This window comes from Cibotium barometz, chromosome 29 (assembly GCF_041138505.1).
Source record: "Cibotium barometz isolate CiBa-2024 chromosome 29, ASM4113850v1, whole genome shotgun sequence".
Taxonomy (NCBI): Eukaryota; Viridiplantae; Streptophyta; class Polypodiopsida; order Cyatheales; family Cibotiaceae; genus Cibotium; species Cibotium barometz.
In genome coordinates this window covers 16,983,162-17,002,114 of record NC_141074.1, presented here as the reverse complement: position 1 = coordinate 17,002,114, position 18,953 = coordinate 16,983,162, and the positions used below count along the sequence as shown (strand labels likewise).

The window sequence follows — 18,953 nt, the reverse complement described above, 5'->3', positions numbered from 1 at the left end:
TTCTTAGAATGTGAAATAGGAGATTAGTGCATTCACAAGTGTGAATCACCTCCTCCACCACCACACAAGTATGAGTCTCCACCTCCTCCTCACTACAAATATGAATCTTCTCCTCCTTTGCCACACAAGTATCATTCTCCACCTCTCCTACTTTGTACAAGCCATTTCTTAGCCTAGGAAAAGTATTTGAAATAAATTGGTTTCCATGGTAAAAAATAATTTAACAAGGGCCAAGTCTAAGGTGTGCACATTTATTAATTTAAATTTGGCTAAGTTTATTTGGTCTAAGGCTATATAAACAATTTTTTGGCAATACCACAGTGGACTTGGGAAAGTGGAAAGTGGTAAACCATACATGGTATTGGAGATGTGGAAAGTGGTAAGAGGTTTTGGGCAAAACAAGTGCACCTTATATTAGTGTTGTGTACCTTGTATTGGAGATGGAGAGAGGAAAGAGGTTTTAGGCAAAACAAATGTTGTGCACCTTGTATTAGTTAAAGTTGGTATTTTTGGCACATGCATTAGACTAAGTTCATTTTTGGAAAGATCTCAAAGAGTAGATTCCCAATCTAAAATCTCTGACAAATTTTGATTTGATTTGCAAAAATTTAACCATCATGGCATTTCTTAGAGGGCTCGTTTTGAGTCCAAATTTTACTTAATGTCATACTGTATATTTTTTGTTAATTCAAATAGAGACCTTGCACATAAAAATGTGTAGATTTATATGATAAAGGATCCTAAATTTGACCATAAAGAATGATAAAGATGACTTTTACAATTCGTGTGTACATGAATGCAAATATACTCCACCTCCTACTTTCCACAAGTATGAATCTCCTCCTCCACCTCAATAAAAGTACGAGTCTCCCCTCCATGTTTCCATGTCCACCCTTCAGGTATGAGCGTGCGTGCGCACACACACACACACACACACACACACACACACACAAATGCCCTTCATAGCTCTTTCCTAAAAACAAGCCTTTGAAAATTTGTATTTACAATAATGCAATACTTCTTCCTCACTTACTTGATAAAGCATTCATTATTGGAAAGGGAAACACTTGGATTGAGGAAATTATGTGATATTTTAGAGAACCATCGATGCCAAGTATATGAGATTTATATTTCTCTCACCAAGGTTTTTCTTTTCATGCATAAGTTTATCTTGTCAACTGTAAAAATAAGTTTATGCACATCTACATTTAACCATTATTCAAATATAAGATATTTAACTATTTATAATTTCTCATGCATATGAAATCTCTTAGCTTGAATAAGTATACACATAAAGAGCTTCACTATTACATACGTACTCTTAGTTGTGAGAAATATAACTCATGTATCCATCCACTACTTTTTTACAAAAACATTTGTGGTGCTAAACTTTATGTTGGAGTCATTAAGAAATGTAAAATAAGCTTGAAAAAAGTCAATCTCTTAGAAAATTCAAAGTATAAACAAATGACTCCCTTAGAAGATTGTTAAATGCAAAGCAAGCTCAAGCATATGTCAACTCCTTTGCAAAATCAAGCACAAGAAGTAAATACTAACTCCTTCTTCCCAGAGCCACTAATTTCTATTTTTGGTTTTCTTTTTAGTTTTTTTAGCACTTCTTAAAGTGCGAGAGTAAAAATAAATAATGTAATGTTTATGAAGTTTCAACAACAAGTAATTTGATTAAAGAATATAACAAATAAGTAAGATTCTATTTGGTATTATTCTAAAATTTTAAATATCATGCAATTTACTTTATTTCTTAATTAGAAAACCAAGTTTCCTCAATCTAAGAGTCAAAAAGAAATTCCGACCTAAGAGACAACTTTGAGACTAGACCTAGGATATTATAACAAAAAGCTTAGCAAACATTTACTTACAAACTATATTGCTGGCCTTTTAAAATAAGGATACATTTTTTTCTCAAACTGTAAGATGTACCAATTGAAAATTTCACTATCTTCTTGCTATGGACCCTACCAAAAAAGTTTAATTAATATATATTCTTGCTTTCTTCTTGTTATGGACCCTACCAAAAAAGGTAAGTGTATATATAAGAAATGTGTTAAAGCATATGATCACACACACACACACAAAGATTTGTTTCTATGAGGTCGCATGTGCATTCAAACTGTTCTTAGAATGTGAAATAGGAGATTAGTGCATTCACAAGTGTGAATCACCTCCTCCACCACCACACAAGTATGAGTCTCCACCACACAAGTATGAGTCTCCACCTCCTCCTCACTGTAAATATAAATCTCCTCCTCCTCTGCCACACAACTATCATTCTCCACCTCCTACTTTCTACAAGCCATTTCTTAGCCTAGTAAAAATACTTGAAATAAATTGATTTTCAAGGTAAAAAATAATTTAACAAGGGCCAAATCTAAGGTGTGCACACACGCGCGCGCGCACACACACACACACACACACACACACACACACACACACACACAAAATGCCCTTCATACCTCTTTCCTAAAAACAATCCTTTGAAAATTTGTATTTACAGGAATGAAATACTTCTTCCTCACTTACTTGATAAAGTATTAAGTATTGGAAAGGGAAACACTTGGATTGAGAAAATTATGTTATATTTAAGAGAACCACCCATGCCAAGTATATGAGATTTATATTTCTCTCACCAAGGTGCTTCTTTTAATGCATAAGTTTATCTTGTCAAAACTGTAAAAATAAGTTTATGCACATCTAAATTTAACCATTATTCAAATATAAGATATTTAACTATTTAATACTTTTTCATGCATATGAAATCTCTTAGCTTGAATAAGTATACACATAAAGAGATTCACTATTACACACGTACTCTTAGTTGTGAGAAATATAACTCATGTATCCATCCACTACTTTTTTACAAATTTTCTTGTAGTGCTAAACTTTATGTTAGAGTCATTATTAAGAAATGCAAAATAAGCTTGAAAAAAGTCAATCTCTTAGAAAATGCTAAATATAAACAAATGACTCCCTTAGAAGATTGTTAAATGCAAAGCAAGCTCAAGCATATGTCAACTCCTTGGCAAAATCAAGCATAAGAAGTAAATACTAACTCCTTCTTCCCAAAGCGACTAATTTCAATTTTTGGTTTTCTTTTAAGTTTTTTTTAGCACTTCTTAAAGTGCGAGAGAAAAAATAAATAATGTAAAATTCATGAAGTGTCAACAAGCAATTTGATTAAATAATATAACAAATAAGTAAGATTCTATATGGTATTATTCTAAATTTTTAAATATCATGCAAGTTAGTTTGTATCTTTCTTAGGAAACCAAGTCTCCTCAATCTAAGAGTCAAAAAGAAATTAGGACCTTAGAGACAACTTTGATACTAGGCCTTGGATATTATCTTGTCAACTGCAAAAATAAGTTTATGCGCATCTCAATTTAACCATTATTCAAATATAAGATATTTAACTATGTAAGACTTTCTCATGCATATGAAATCTCTTAGCATGACTGAGCACACACGTAAAGAGCTTCACTATTACATACATACTCTTAGTTGTGAGAAAGTAACTCATGTATCCATCCACTACTTTTTTACAAATATTCTTGTGGTGCTAAACTTTATGGTGGAGTCATTAAGAAATGTAAAAAAAGCATGGAACAAGTCAATCTCTTAGAAAATGCTAAGTATAAACAAATGACTCCCTCAGAAGATTGTTAAATGCAAACCAAGCTCAAGAAGATGTCAACTCCATGGCAAAATCAAGCACAAGAAGTAAATACTAACTCCTTGTCCCCAAGGCACTATTTTTGGTTTTCAGTTTTCATTTTAGTTTTTTTTAGAACTTCTTAAAGTGCCAACAAGTAATTAAATAATATAACAAATAAGTAAGATTCTATTTGGTATTATTCTAAATTTTTAAATATCATGCAAGTTAGTTTATATCTTTCTTAGAAAACTAAGTCTCCTCAATCTAAGAGTCAAAAACAAATTAGGACCTAAGAGACAACTTTGAGACTAGACCTAGCATGTTGTACCAAAAAGCTTAGCAAGCATTTCCTCACAACTATATTGCTGGCCTTTTAAAATAACAAGACATTTTTTTCTCAAATTGTAAGATGTACCAATTGCAACTTTCGCTATCTTCTTGCTATGGACCCTACCAAAAAAGTTTAATTAATATGTATTCTTGCTATCTTCTGGTTATGGACCCTACGAAAAAAGGTAAGTGAATATATTTAAGAAATGTGTTAAAGCATATGATCACACACACACAAACATAGAGAGAGAGAGAGAGAGAGAGAGAGAGAGAGAGAGAGAGAGATTTGTTTCTATGAGGTGGCATGTGCATTCAGACTCTTCTTAGAATGTGAAATAGGAGATTAGTGCATTCAGAAGTGTGAATCACCTCCTCCACCACCACACAAGCATGAGTCTCCACCTCCTCCTCATCACTACAAATATGAATCTCGTCCTCCTCTGCGACACAAGTATCATTCTCCACCTCCTACTTTCTACAAGCCATTTCTTAGCCTAGGAAAAATATTTGAAATAAATTGGTTTCCGTGGTAAAAAATATTTTAACAAGGGCCAAGTCTAAGGTGTGCACATTTATTAATTTAAATTTGGCTAAGGTTATTTGGTCTAAAGCTATAAACCATTTTTTGGCAATACCACAGTGGATTTGGGAAAGTGGAAAATGGTAAACCATACATGGCATTGGATATGTGGAAAGTGGTAAGAGGTTTTGGTGCACCTTATACTAGTGTTGTGTACCTTATATTGGAGAGGTGGAGAGAGGAAAGAGGTTCTAGGCAAAACAAATGTTGTGCACCTTGTATTAGTTAAAGTTGGTATTTTTGGCCCATGCATTAGACTAAGTTCATTTTTGGAAAGATGTCAAAGAGTAGATTCCCAATTTGCAATCTCTGACAAATTTTGATTTGATTTGCAAAAATTTGACCATTATGGCATTTCTTAGAGGGCTCGTTTTGAGTCCAAATTTTGCCTAATGTCTTGCGGTATATTTTTTATTTATTCAAATAGAGACCTTGCTACTTTTTAGGAATCAATTGAAGTCAAAAGAGAAAAGTAAGTGTCTTGAAATAAATCCTTGAAAATAGAATATAAAATTAGTAATTTAACATTATAAAACTCTTATTAAACCCTAGTTACCACCTAGAAATTTTATAGAGAGAGTAGCCATTTTTCTAGCTTTTAGTTCAAGAAAGAGTGAATATTAAATTACCAAAGAAAAGGGCAGTAATCAAGGATTCATCTGAGACTTTAGATTTGAAATCCTTTTCAAATTAGCTCTTTTACACTAAAGGTATCCCCAAATCAAATAAGCCCAAGTTTTCCTCCCACCTCAACTCATCCCTCAAGGCTGTTGGATCAATCAAGTCTCCCTCTCCAAGGTAAGCACTTTCTTGCTTTCTTCATGGTTTCATGTCTTGTTCCAAGCTTTCATGGAAAGCTTGGACATAGTTTTATGTGAGCTTCTCTCCCTTCCCCTCTCTTTCTGAGAGTCAAAAAGAAATTAGGACCTAAGAGACAACTATGGGACTAGACCTAGGATATTATAACAAAAAGCTTAGCAAACATTTACTCACAAACTATATTGCTAGCCTTTTAAAATAAGAAGACATTTTTTTCTCAAATTGTAAGATGTACCAATTGCAACTTTCTCTATCTTCTTGCTATCGACCCTACTAAAAAGTTTAATTAATATATATTCTTGCTATCTTCTTGTTATGGACCCTACCAAAAAAGGTAAGTGAATATATGTAAGAAATGTATTAAAGCATATGATCACACACACACACACACACAAACATAGAGAGAGAGAGAGAGAGAGAGAGAGAGAGAGAGAGAGACATAGAAAGAGAGAGAGAGAGAGAGAGAGAGAGAGAGAGAGAGAGAGAGATTTGTTTCTATGAGGTTGCATGTGCATTCAGACTCTTCTTAGAATGTGAAATAGGAGATTAGTGCATTCACAAGTGTGAATCACCTCCTCCACCACCACACAAGTATGAGTCTCCACCTCCTCCTCACTACAAATATGAATCTTCTCCTCCTTTGCCACACAAGTATCATTCTCCACCTCTCCTACTTTGTACAAGCCATTTCTTAGCCTAGGAAAAGTATTTGAAATAAATTGGTTTCCATGGTAAAAAATAATTTAACAAGGGCCAAGTCTAAGGTGTGCACATTTATTAATTTAAATTTGGCTAAGTTTATTTGGTCTAAGGCTATATAAACAATTTTTTGGCAATACCACAGTGGACTTGGGAAAGTGGAAAGTGGTAAACCATACATGGTATTGGAGATGTGGAAAGTGGTAAGAGGTTTTGGGCAAAACAAGTGCACCTTATATTAGTGTTGTGTACCTTGTATTGGAGAGGTTTTAGGCAAACAAATGTTGTGCACCTTGTATTGGTTAAAGTTGGTATTTTTGGCACATGCATTAGACTAAGTTCATTTTTGGAAAGATCTCAAAGAGTAGATTCCCAATCTAGAACCTCTAACAAATTTTGATTTGATTTGCAAAAATTTAACCATCATGGCATTTCTTAGAGGGCTCGTTTTGAGTCCAAATTTTGCTTAATGTCATGCTGTATATTTTTTATTAATTCAAATAAAGACCTTGCACATAAAAATGTGTAGATTTATATGATAAAGGATCCTGAATTTGACCATAAAGAATGATAAAGATAACTTTTACAATTCGTGTGTACATGAATGCAAATATACTCCACCTACTACTTTCCACAAGTATGAATCTCCTCCTCCACCTCAATAAAAGTATGAGTCTCCCCTCCATGTCTCCATGTCCACCCTTCAAGTATGAACGTGCGCGTGCGCGCGCACACACACACACACAAAAATGCCCTTCATAGCTCTTTCCTATAAACAAGCCTTTGAAAATTTGTATTTACAATAATGCAATACTTTTTCCTCACTTACTTGATAAAGCATTTATTATTGGAAAGGGAAACACTTGGATTGAGAAAATTATGTGATACTTTAGAGAACCACCGATGCCAAGTATATGAGATTTATATTTCTCTCACCAAGGTCTTTCTTTTCATGCATAAGTTTATCTTGTCAACTGTAAAAAATAAGTTTATGCACATCTACATTTAACCATTATTCAAATATAAGATATTTAACTATTTAACACTTTCTCATGCATATGAAATCTCTTAGCTTGAATAAGTATACACATAAAGAGCTTCACTATTACATACGTACTCTTAGTTGTGAGAAATATAACTCATGTATCCATCCACTACTTTTTTACAAAAACATTTGTGGTGCTAAACTTTATGTTGGAGTCATTAAGAAATGTAAAATAAGCTTGAAAAAAGTCAATCTCTTAGAAAATTCAAAGTATAAATGAATGACTCCCTCAGGAGATTGTTAAATGCAAAGCAAGCTCAAGCATATGTCAACTCCTTTGCAAAATCAAGCACAAGAAGTAAATACTAACTCCTTCTTCCCAGAGCCACTAATTTCTATTTTTGGTTTTCTTTTTAGTTTTTTTAGCACTTCTAAAGTGCGAGTGAAAAAATAAATAATGTAATATTTATGAAGTTTCAACAAGTAATTTGATTAAATAATATAACAAATAAGTAAGATTCTATTTGGTATTATTCTAAAATTTTAAATATCATGCAATTTAGTTTATTTCTTTCTTAGAAAACCAAGTTTCCTCAATCTAAGAGTCAAAAAGAAATTACGACCTAAGAGACAACTTTGAGACTAGACCTAGGATATTATAACAAAAAGCTTAACAAACATTTACTTACAAACTATATTGCTGGCCTTTTAAAATAAGGATACATTTTTTTCTCAAATTGTAAGATGTACCAATTGAACATTTCACTATCTTCTTGCTATGGACCCTACCAAAAAAGTTTAATTAATATATCTTCTTGTTATGGACCCTACCAACAAAAAAGGTAAGTGAATATATATAAGAAATGTGTTAAAGCATATGATCACACACACACACACAAAGATTTGTTTCTATGAGGTCGCATGTGCATTCAAACTGTTCTTAGAATGTGAAATAGGAGATTAGTGCATTCACAAGTGTGAATCACCTCCTCCACCACCTCACAAGTATGAGTCTCCACCTCCTCCTCACTGTAAATATGAATCTCCTCCTCCTCTGCCACACAACTATCATTCTCCACCTCCTACTTTCTACAAGCCATTTCTTGGCCTAGTAAAAATACTTGAAATAAATTGATTTTCAAGGTAAAAAATAATTTAACAAGGGCCAAGTCTAAGGTGTGCACACATGCACGCGCGCACACACACACACAAGCCACTAATTTCTATTTTTGGTTTTCTTTTTAGTTTTTTTAAGCATTTCTTAAAGTGCGAGAGAAAAAATAAATAATGTAAAATTCATGAAGTGTCAACAAGCAATTTTATTAAATAATATAACAAATAAGTAAGATTCTATTTGGTATTATTCTAAATTTTTAAATATCATGCAAGTTAGTTTGTATCTTTCTTAGGAAACCAAGTCTCCTCAAAAAGAAATTAGGACCTTAGAGAGAACTTTGATACTAGGCCTTGGATATTATAACAAAAAGCTTAGCAAACATTTACTTACAAACTATATTGCTGGCCTTTTAAAATAAGAAGACATTTGTTTTTCTTAAATTGTAAGATGTACCAATTGAAACTTTCACTATCTTCTTGCTATGGACCTTACAAAAAAAGGTTAATGAATATATCTTATTGCTATGGACCCTACCAAAAAAGGTAAGTGGATATATGTAAGAAATGTGTTAAAGCATATGATGATCATAGAGAGAGAGAGAGAGAGAGAGAGAGAGAGAGAGAGAGAGAGAGAGAGAGAGAGAGATTTGTTTCTATGAGGTGGCATGTGGATTCACACTCTTCTTAGACTGTGAAATAGGAGACTAGTGCATTAACAAGTGTGGATCACCTCCTCCACCACCGCACATGTATGAGTCTCCACCTCCTCCTCACTACAAATATGAATCTCCTCCTCATTTTCCACACAAGTATCATTCTCCACCTCTTACTTCTATAAATATGAATCTTCTCCTCCAACCGCATACAAGTATGAGTCTTCTTCACCTCCACCCTTCCAGTATGAATATCCTCCACCTCCTTTGATATACTCCATTAGCACACACAAAAAGATAACTATTCTAATGATGGGTTTTCATAAAAGACGACTTTTACAATTTGTGTGTACACAAATGAAAATATACTCAACCTCCTACCTTCTATAAGTATGAATCTCCTCCTCCACCCATATAAAAGTATGAGTCTCCTCCACGTCTCCACGTCCACCCTTCAAGTATGAATATCCTTTAACATCTTTGACATGCCATCATTAGCACACACACACACGCTGTCGTGACGTGTGCGGTCTAGCCGGGAACACACTGGGTGTCTGGCTGTGAGAGTTACATCCAAAATCCCAGTAAAGAAACACAACATATAATTCTTCAAGGGGCATCACATTTATATAAACATCATCACAATAAAAACCATGAGCAAAGAGAGCTCATAATCCCATAAACACCTTAAACCATAGCCAATAGGCCCACAAAATTTGTCCATGATTACTTCCAGCTCCCTGGACTACTCCACCTGCAGATTTAAGCGGAAAGCTGCTGCTAGTAACGGAATGCACATAAGGGATTCATCCACGCTCATCATGGCCCCAGCATTGTCAAACTCGCTGCAATAATTTGGTGCAGAAAAGATGGTCACCAGATGCCTCTCTGCAAAGAACTCATAGCCTTCCTCTACAACCTGATGTGCCCAGCAAATGAGATCCAGGTCATGCTTCTGCAGGAACTCATTTACTCTATCAGTCCCAAAAGTGTAAGAAACCCCTCTGTCATTCTCACCCCAACCTGAGATGTCTTTGTCTGGGTCAGACCATAGTAAATCACACAACAATCCCTGATCCGGAACATCTGTGGGACGTGGAATACTCTTTATTTAATCCAAACTACTCAAATCAGGAGAAAGCCCACCATCTTTGACTAGATCAACCTGACAAGACTTATCCGATGCCAGAATTTTTGTCCATATGAAAACAAGAATCTGTCTGAGCTCAGATGCAGTTGTCCGGAGTAACTTCAGTACATATGGGAATATTCCGACAGAAAGAGCCAAGTCAACAGCCCATGCTCCCATATCCAAAAATCTGCCTAGTAGCACCAGGGCACGAAATCGATGTGACTGACTCAGAAGCACCTGGAGAACGATTGGCAGCTGTTCTTGCGGTTTTTTTCCTTTCAGCTCCATGGTGTAGCCATACTTCGAAAGCTGTTAATTGCTCAGTGAAAAAGGGACTTGGATTGAATTCAGCTGAGTCATTCAACAATGCAGGAAGCTGAGAAAGGCAGATCTCGGCGGCCATATCCCAAGCGTGCCACATGGGGTGTTAATGGGTAGGCGGTAGAGCAGAGCTGCCGGATCTCATTCTCTGAGAGCTGCACCTGCTTGCCGGGGCCGGGCTTCCCCTTCGAGTAGGCGAGCTCCCCTCCGTCGTCCACGACGGCCGGATTCCTCTCTGGCGGCCCTTATTCTGGATTTTTCGCCAGCTTCTAGGCTACGTGCTGGCAGCTACGTTGGCCCCTCACAAAGCTTCCATGTGGCCCTTTATATTATTGACCACTTGTATCATATATTTCATTTATTTTTCTTGCCTCAATAATGGCCACTCACATCAATGCTCCTCACACATGGTAACCTAAAATCCCACTTTATCTCCGGGTACAAAAATGGTACCACAAAACCACCGCTGGCCGCATCCACATGAATTGGAGTGTCCCATCCTGTACACCTTCATACAGCTTCCAATGCCACTGTATCTGAGTGAATACCTTCCATATCTGTCCTTGCTGCTCAAGGCCCAGATTCCACATAAGTTGTTCCATGAACATGCTTTCACTGCATAGACGTGCCACAGCACGACATCGACCCCCTCTAAACCTGCACATCCTCCGGTATGTGCCACCAAGTTGCTATATAGGCTGGTGCCTTACGCTTAGGGTAGTCCATAAGACCACATCTCGCTCTGACAGTTTAACAAACGACACCCATGCATCCTCCACACTTGCACACTTGCCGTACATGGTAACAATAGCTGTCACCACTGCAAGCATATAGTCAAACCCAACAGCAACAATATGGGCATGCAGCTCCTGGCCTTCCTCAAGTGATCCTTTGCTTGCACATGCCAAAAGAAAGTTTATATAGGTGGTCCTGTCTCTTTTAGGCATTTCATCAAGTATACTTTGAGCATGTTTTAGCCTGCCCCAGTTTCCGTACATGTTCACAAGGGCATTTCCCACAGCAATATCTAAATAAAGTCCTCTGCCAAAAATACTAGCATGCAATCGCTCACCGTTACCTTGAACAGCCTGGCTGCCACATATCTCAAAAATGCTGACGAGTGTGATACTGTTCGGCAGTACTCCCTCTTGCTGCATTTGCTCAAAGATTTGGAGACTACTACTATCTTTGCCATGCTGGGCATAGGCTGCAATGATGACATTCCATGAAACAACATCACGATCGCATAAACTGCAGAACATTCTCCATGAGCCCTCCAGATTGCCACATTTTCCGTACATATTGACAAGGGCATTCCCCACCATGGTATCTGAATCAAATTCACGCGCTGAGAGGAGAGCATGAAATCTCTTGCCTTCTGCTAGAGCCCCCTCATCAGCACATGCAGATAGAGTGCTACAGAAAGTGAACTTATCCGAGACTAAATCCTCCTGCCACATTCTGCGAAAAAGCTGAAGGGCGGCCTTACTCTCACCATTCTGCACATATGCTGCAACCATGGCATTCCAGCATACCCCATCCCAGAGAACTATCCAGCAGCCCATGTTGCAGATAAAGAACCTTCTGAGAGTTACGCCTGGGAATCCTTTCCATCATGAGAATGTAGCCATCATCTGTAACGACTTGAATGGCCTCATATGGATAGCCAAGCTCAGTAATAACATCTTCACATGAACGTGCATCGGTATTCATTGCTGGCGGCAGCTTTGCTTTCATAACTGAAGGAGCAGGATCTGAATCACCAAGCGTGGCTGTCTGAACCTTCACCGAGTCCTTATCCTCCTTGCTATGCATATATAGCTGTCTTGTGAGAAGCTTCAAGGTCTGTAAAGGTGAAAGGCAGTACAGCAACACTTTCCGTACTACGTCAAATACTCTCTCAATGAAAAGCTCCATAACAAGCTGCAAATCCTCAATTACTCCACGCCTCCGATCAGTTGTCCGGTGAACAACAAAATCCTTCACACTAGTGAGTCCTTTGCTCGCTAAGCCATACATGCGATACAAGCTTCTAGACGAGCCACTGCGTCTCAGAGGATCCAGAGCAGAATCCAACCTTCTGAGAGGTCTTGAAGGAGTGATGCCAAGGAGCCGCTTCAAAAAATCCGGAATTACACTCGAGAAAGTACCGCCCTTGAACCTAAAAATGCCTCTCTTCTCAAACCTAAAAGAGCTAGCTTTTGAAATTTGGGATGCCTGCGAGGAGGGTGAAGATGGAGCAACACTGTCATTGTCTTCAAGCCCTGATTCATATTCTGAGTCCGCGTCTGCATCTGAATCAGCTGCATACTCATGAATGAACTGATTAAAAGACGATACCCCCTCTTCCATCCAGCGGGGCAAGCGAGGAGCTCTCAAGGTAGGGCGCAACTCCCATCCCTGAATGCCTTCTAAAATAGTTGCCTTTCCAGGCAGAAAAGCAAGAATCAATGCTGATATGCCATTGATCAATTTTATGGTGTTGTTGAATGACTCTTGACTGAAAGCCTTTAATGACTCTTTGGCAACTCCTAGAACGCTGTCCACAAATCTTTGCATTGTGACTTGATGAACCTTGTCATGCAGTAAGCCTGTATTAGAGCCAATTCACCCCCTGCTAAACTCCACAGATGACCAAAGAGAGCAGTCTCCACCACAGTGTCTTTTTTGTACTCACTAAACAAAACATGCACATGGATCCGCTTGCCTTCACTTAGGGCCTCCATGCTACTACATGCATCGAGAATGCTGATGAATATAACATCACTCGGCAATGTTCCTTCCCATAGCATTCTACAGTAAAGCTCCAAAGCATCTACAATGAACCCATGCTCAATATAGAGAGCAATCATTGTATTCCAGAAGATGGCATCTTGTTTTTGCATTTGAACAAACACTCTCCGTGCATCTTCCACGCTGCCACATTTTCCATACATGCCGACCAGTGCTGTGCCAACATAATTATCATCCATGCACCCACTGCTTGCAACTTGGACATGCACTTGCTGGCTTTCAGATAAAGCCGCTTGGCTGGCATATGCAGATAAAAGACTAGAAAAAAATGTACTTGTTTGGCATCAACCCTTCTGCTTGCATTCGTCGGAAAAGGAGAAAAGCATCTTTGCACTGCCCCTGCCGGGTGTGTGCTCTTATCATGAAATTCCAAGAGTATAGATCCTTTTCACCCATTTGAGCAAAAAGCCCATCTGCCATCTCCACAGAGTCGCATTTTCCATACATCTGCAAGAGGAGGTTGTTAAGAGGTAGAACTTGATCAAGCCCATTTCTGACAATGTGATCATGGATGTACTTGCCATCACATAAGGCCTTTAAGCTGTCACACCTCTTCAAAAGAGAAGCATAGGTGGCAGCATCCCGAATCAACATCTTGCCAAAGACTTCTTCTACCTCTGAAATCAAACCAAATTTGGTGTACATGCCAACCAAACTGTTGCCAACAGAAAGACCTCTTTCCAATCCCTTTTGCACAATCTCACTGTGTATTTCTTGGCCCTTACCTAAGGTCCCATGAACATTCAATTCTACAGCATTCTGCATTGGCATTCCATTTAATCAGGATGACGCTTGGGAAATCCATATCTTTCTGATGTTTTGGGCTTTCTCTATGTCAAACCATTCATTCAGATCATCATTGCATACATTTAGCTCTGCTTTTCAAAGAGTTTCTTTCAGATATCCTGACAATCAGAGTACAAAGAAGTGTCCACCTTTCCGGCATTCATGAGTTCTTGAGCATTCTATCTGTTTTGCAACTTGTAGGGAAGACCTCAAGTCAATACAAGCTCCTCACCTTCCTCAGCTATCAGAAAGGTCGAGTGTCGTAAGCCCTTGAAGTGGCAAGAATGGATCAAGTCATTGCAAGCTCCTCTCCTTCCTCAGCTGTCGAGAAGGATGAGTGTCACAAGCCCTTGTTGCCATTCTACAGTTCTAAGAGAGAACTACAAGTCTATACAAGCTCCTTGCCACCCCCTTCTCCTGAGGTGAACAAGTGTCATAAGCCCTTGTAATCCTTCTTCTTCCCTAATAGTTTTATTATGGAAGACTACAAGTCCTATAAGCTCCTGGCTCTCTCTTTTCGAGAAATGCATCAGTGTCATAGGCCCCTATAGCCTTCTTTGCTTTGTCTGCCATTATTTTTACCTCCTTTGCATCCTTGTCATGCTTTAGAAGTTCTCCAAGCAGCTAAGATATAGCATCATTATAGTATATTTCCTTCATTTTTGTACCTGCCTTTCAGAAAGCCCTGATTGTGTATCTATTTGCTCTAATTTCCTCAAGCATCATCTTGATTTGTATGTCATCTTGCATGTATCCATACATTCCAGATATCATATCGTTTTTCATCCAGCATTCAAATCAGATAACATTACCTTTGTTTTCCCACTTCACCCAGCCTTCTTTCGACTGCCTGTTGCTGTTGCATGTAGAGCACAAACGCCTGAAACATCTGCATGGTGTTGACGTCCGGACGAAATCCTTGCTACTCCTGTTGATCACCCATGATTCCCCTTCTACTCTCACCCCAGCTATTTCACGTCGGGTTCACCAAAGCTGTCGTGACGTGTGCGGTCTAGCCGGGAACACACTGGGTGTCTGGCTGTGAGAGTTACATCCAAAATCCCAGTAAAGAAACACAACATATAATTCTTCAAGGGGCATCACATTTATATAAACATCATCACAATAAAAACCATGAGCAAAGAGAGCTCATAATCCCATAAACACCTTAAACCATAGCCAACAGGCCCACAAAATTTGTCCATGATTACTTCCAGCTCCCTGGACTACTCCACCTGCAGATTTAAGCGGAAAGCTGCTGCTAGTAACGGAATGCACATAAGGGATTCATCCACGCTCATCATGGCCCCAGCATTGTCAAACTCGCTGCAATAATTTGGTGCAGAAAAGATGGTCACCAGATGCCTCTCTGCAAAGAACTCATAGCCTTCCTCTACAACCTGATGTGCCCGGCAAATGAGATCCAGGTCATGCTTCTGCAGGAACTCATTTACTCTATCAGTCCCAAAAGTGTAAGAAACCCCTCTGTCATTCTCACCCCAACCTGAGATGTCTTTGTCTGGGTCAGACCATAGTAAATCACACAACAATCCCTGATCCGGAACATCTGTGGGACGTGGAATACTCTTTATTTAATCCAAACTACTCAAATCAGGAGAAAGCCCACCATCTTTGACTAGATCAACCTGACAAGACTTATCCGATGCCAGAATTTTTGTCCATATGAAAACAAGAATCTGTCTGAGCTCAGATGCAGTTGTCCGGAGTAACTTCAGTACATATGGGAATATTCCGACAGAAAGAGCCAAGTCAACAGCCCATGCTCCCATATCCAAAAATCTGCCTAGTAGCACCAGGGCACGAAATCGATGTGACTGACTCAGAAGCACCTGGAGAACGATTGGCAGCTGTTCTGGCGGTTTTTTTTCCTTTCAGCTCCATGGTGTAGCCATACTTCGAAAGCTGTTAATTGCTCAGTGAAAAAGGGACTTGGATTGAATTCAGCTGAGTCATTCAACAATGCAGGAAGCTGAGAAAGGCAGATCTCGGCGGCCATATCCCAAGCGTGCCACATGGGGTGTTAATGGGTAGGCGGTAGAGCAGAGCTGCCGGATCTCATTCTCTGAGAGCTGCACCTGCTTGCCGGGGCCGGGCTTCCCCTTCGAGTAGGCGAGCTCCCCTCCGTCGTCCACGACGGCCGGATTCCTCTCTGGCGGCCCTTCTTCTGGATTTTTCGCCAGCTTCTAGGCTACGTGCTGGCAGCTACGTTGGCCCCTCACAAAGCTTCCATGTGGCCCTTTATATTATTGACCACTTGTATCATATATTTCATTTATTTTTCTTGCCTCAATAATGGCCACTCACATCAATGCTCCTCACACATGGTAACCTAAAATCCCACTTTATCTCCGGGTACAAAAATGGTACCACAAAACCACCGCTAGCCGCATCCACATGAATTGGAGTGTCCCATCCTGTACACCTTCATACAGCTTCCAATGCCACTGTATCTGAGTGAATACCTTCCATATCTGTCCTTGCTGCTCAAGGCCCAGATTCCACATAAGTTGTTCCATGAACATGCTTTCACTGCATAGACGTGCCACAGCACGACAACGCGCGCGTGCACGCGCGCACGTAAAATGATATTCATTGCCCTCTCCTAAAAACATGGCTTTGAAAATTTATATTTATAGGAATGTAATACTTCTTTCTCCCTCACTTACTTGATAAAACATTCAATATTAGAAAGGAAAACACTTGGATTGAGAAAATTATGTGATATTTGAGAGAACCACCCATGACAAGTCTATGAGAATTATATTTCTATGACCAAGGTGCTTATTTTTATCCATAAGTTTATCTTGTGCTTCAATTGACAAATGTAAAAATAATTTTACGCACATCTCAATTTAGCCTTTTTTCAAACATAAGATATTTAATTATGTAAGACTTTATTATGCATATCAAATGCCTTGGCATCACTAAGTATATACATAAAAGAGCTTCACTAATTATGTAAGGATTTATCATGCATATGAAGGGTGGTTGTACAATGAGATTCTTCACTTTAGTGCACCTTCCACGGTATTTTATAGCAAAAAACACTCATTTTTCACAGAAAAGTGGCTAATCTCACCCAGTTCTGGCCAAGGAGTTTAACATTGAGATCTTCTAATGAATCATCACACCCTTAGTCATCATATGGTCCGATCGAAAATAAAAAAATTCAAATACCAAATGGAAATTTCAAATGCCGAATTTCTTACGTCATAAATATAGTGTATATGGCATGTCCCAAATTTGAATAAATACACAATATAATCTTAAAATGCTAATAACTTGCTTATTTTAAATCCAATGCCATCCCCACTTTGCACATGTTAACCAAGGGTACATGGGCATCCAAACATTAATTCCACACACTTGGACCACATCAACACTAAGTGAAGGGAGCAAAAGGATCCATGATTAAGTAACATATAATAATGAAGCCAACCGAGTCTAAGCAATCAAGGTCATGCACGCTATGGAGTAGCTATGGACTTAAGGCAACATACCCTATGTGTGAACGCTTGCCTAAGCAAGATAGGATTAACTCTAGTGTGTTGTAATCTTGCCTAAGCAAGATAGGATTAACTCTATTGTGTTATAATCTTGCTAAAAATTACACTTTAAGCTATAACCCAAGAGATGGCCAGGCTTTATGTGAAGCTGACATCCCATGCACCCACCCTCTTGTATCTACATTAGAAAAATATTAGACTAAGGTCTACTTGGGCACCCAAAAATCAGTGAAGTCAAAGACTAATAAGTGACTTGTATATAAGTGAAGCTGTCTAACGAGAAAGGGAAATTCCCTTGGGTTGGATTAAAACATGCCTCCCAAGACTAAAGCCCATATCTCGATCGAGATACCAACTAACGCCACGCCAGTAGGTTCGGGTTTCAAGTCACCATCCATGTCACCAATACATGTCACCACCACCTCGTTATCTCAATCGAGATATGTAGGCTACTCGAATCCACATCAATGCCACAGTGATCCCCCTCAACTTGCCCGATCATATGTACATTTAGCATATTATAAAACAAGACTATGAGCCCACTAATTGCTGATCCAATTCAAGACAGTAAGGACAATAAGAGAAAATGAGGGGAAAAAAATTTCCGGTTTTATAACCCCGACTGAGGTTCGATGGCACGTATTTTAGGGTTTGCAAGATCAACTCCCGGATGTACGCACAATTTTAGGGTTAGTGAGACAAATGGCCAAGATATGCATTTGATTTTAAGGTTGGTGGTGATCGACGACTCTGATTTGAAATAGGTATCTCGATCAAGATACATGGACAGCTTAGATTTTGAGCGAGTACCCCGATCAAGGTATGTTTGACTGTCGCGATTCGACTTCATTCCTCGATTGAGATATGTAAGCGGTTGGTATCACATCTTGGAATCAGCGTGAATGGACACATTGGATTGTGTAGATGTATCTCGATCGAGGTTTTTAAACGGCTTTGATTGCATCTTGGTATCTTGAATGAGATATATGAAAACGGATGAGATCACATCTCCATACCTTGAACGAGATACATCAATGGTCAAGATGATATTTCCTTATCTCATTCAAGATACGTGAATGGTGGAGATGGCATCAATGAATATGCTGAATGTACATATGAGCGGGCAAGTCAAGGGGGATCACTGTGGCATTGATGTGGATTCGAGTGGCCTACATATCTCGATCGAGATAACGAGGTGGTGGTGACATGTATTGGTGACATGGATGGTGACTTGAAACCCGAACTGACTCGCGTGGCGTTAGTTGGTATCTCGATCGAGATATGGGGCTTTAGTCTTGGGAGGCATGTGTCATGTTTAATTGATGGGCAATATCAAGATCGAGATACTCCGCTGCTTGAGTTGCATCGATGTCCCAATTTTAGAGAGAGTGAACGAAAGTGATTACCCTCATCTTGCAACCACCCTTCACAATGTAGCAAGAGAAACAAACCCAACACAAGAATTCTAATCAAGTATGCATGCAAATTAACTATGCTCCTTTGTAGCAGTACCAATGGAAAGCTTAAATGCACCACACT

At 38.8% G+C, this 18,953-nt stretch overlaps 2 protein-coding genes across 2 annotated transcripts; both read right to left on the bottom strand.

Annotated features, from left to right (window-relative positions):
* Window positions 1-10,343: 10,343 nt before the first annotated feature.
* LOC147621915 (pentatricopeptide repeat-containing protein At4g18520, chloroplastic-like) lies at window positions 10,344-11,768 on the bottom strand. Its single transcript, XM_086823518.1, has 2 exons — window positions 11,090-11,768; window positions 10,344-10,543 (listed from the first exon to the last, which is right to left on the bottom strand). The coding sequence occupies exons 1-2, from the start codon at window positions 11,766-11,768 to the stop codon at window positions 10,344-10,346; spliced, it is 879 nt and encodes a 292-aa protein (XP_086679644.1).
* LOC147621914 (uncharacterized) lies at window positions 11,681-12,998 on the bottom strand. The gene has a single exon (XM_086822926.1). The coding sequence runs from the start codon at window positions 12,865-12,867 to the stop codon at window positions 11,800-11,802; it is 1,068 nt and encodes a 355-aa protein (XP_086679052.1). The 5' UTR covers window positions 12,868-12,998; the 3' UTR covers window positions 11,681-11,799.
* Window positions 12,999-18,953: the final 5,955 nt, after the last annotated feature.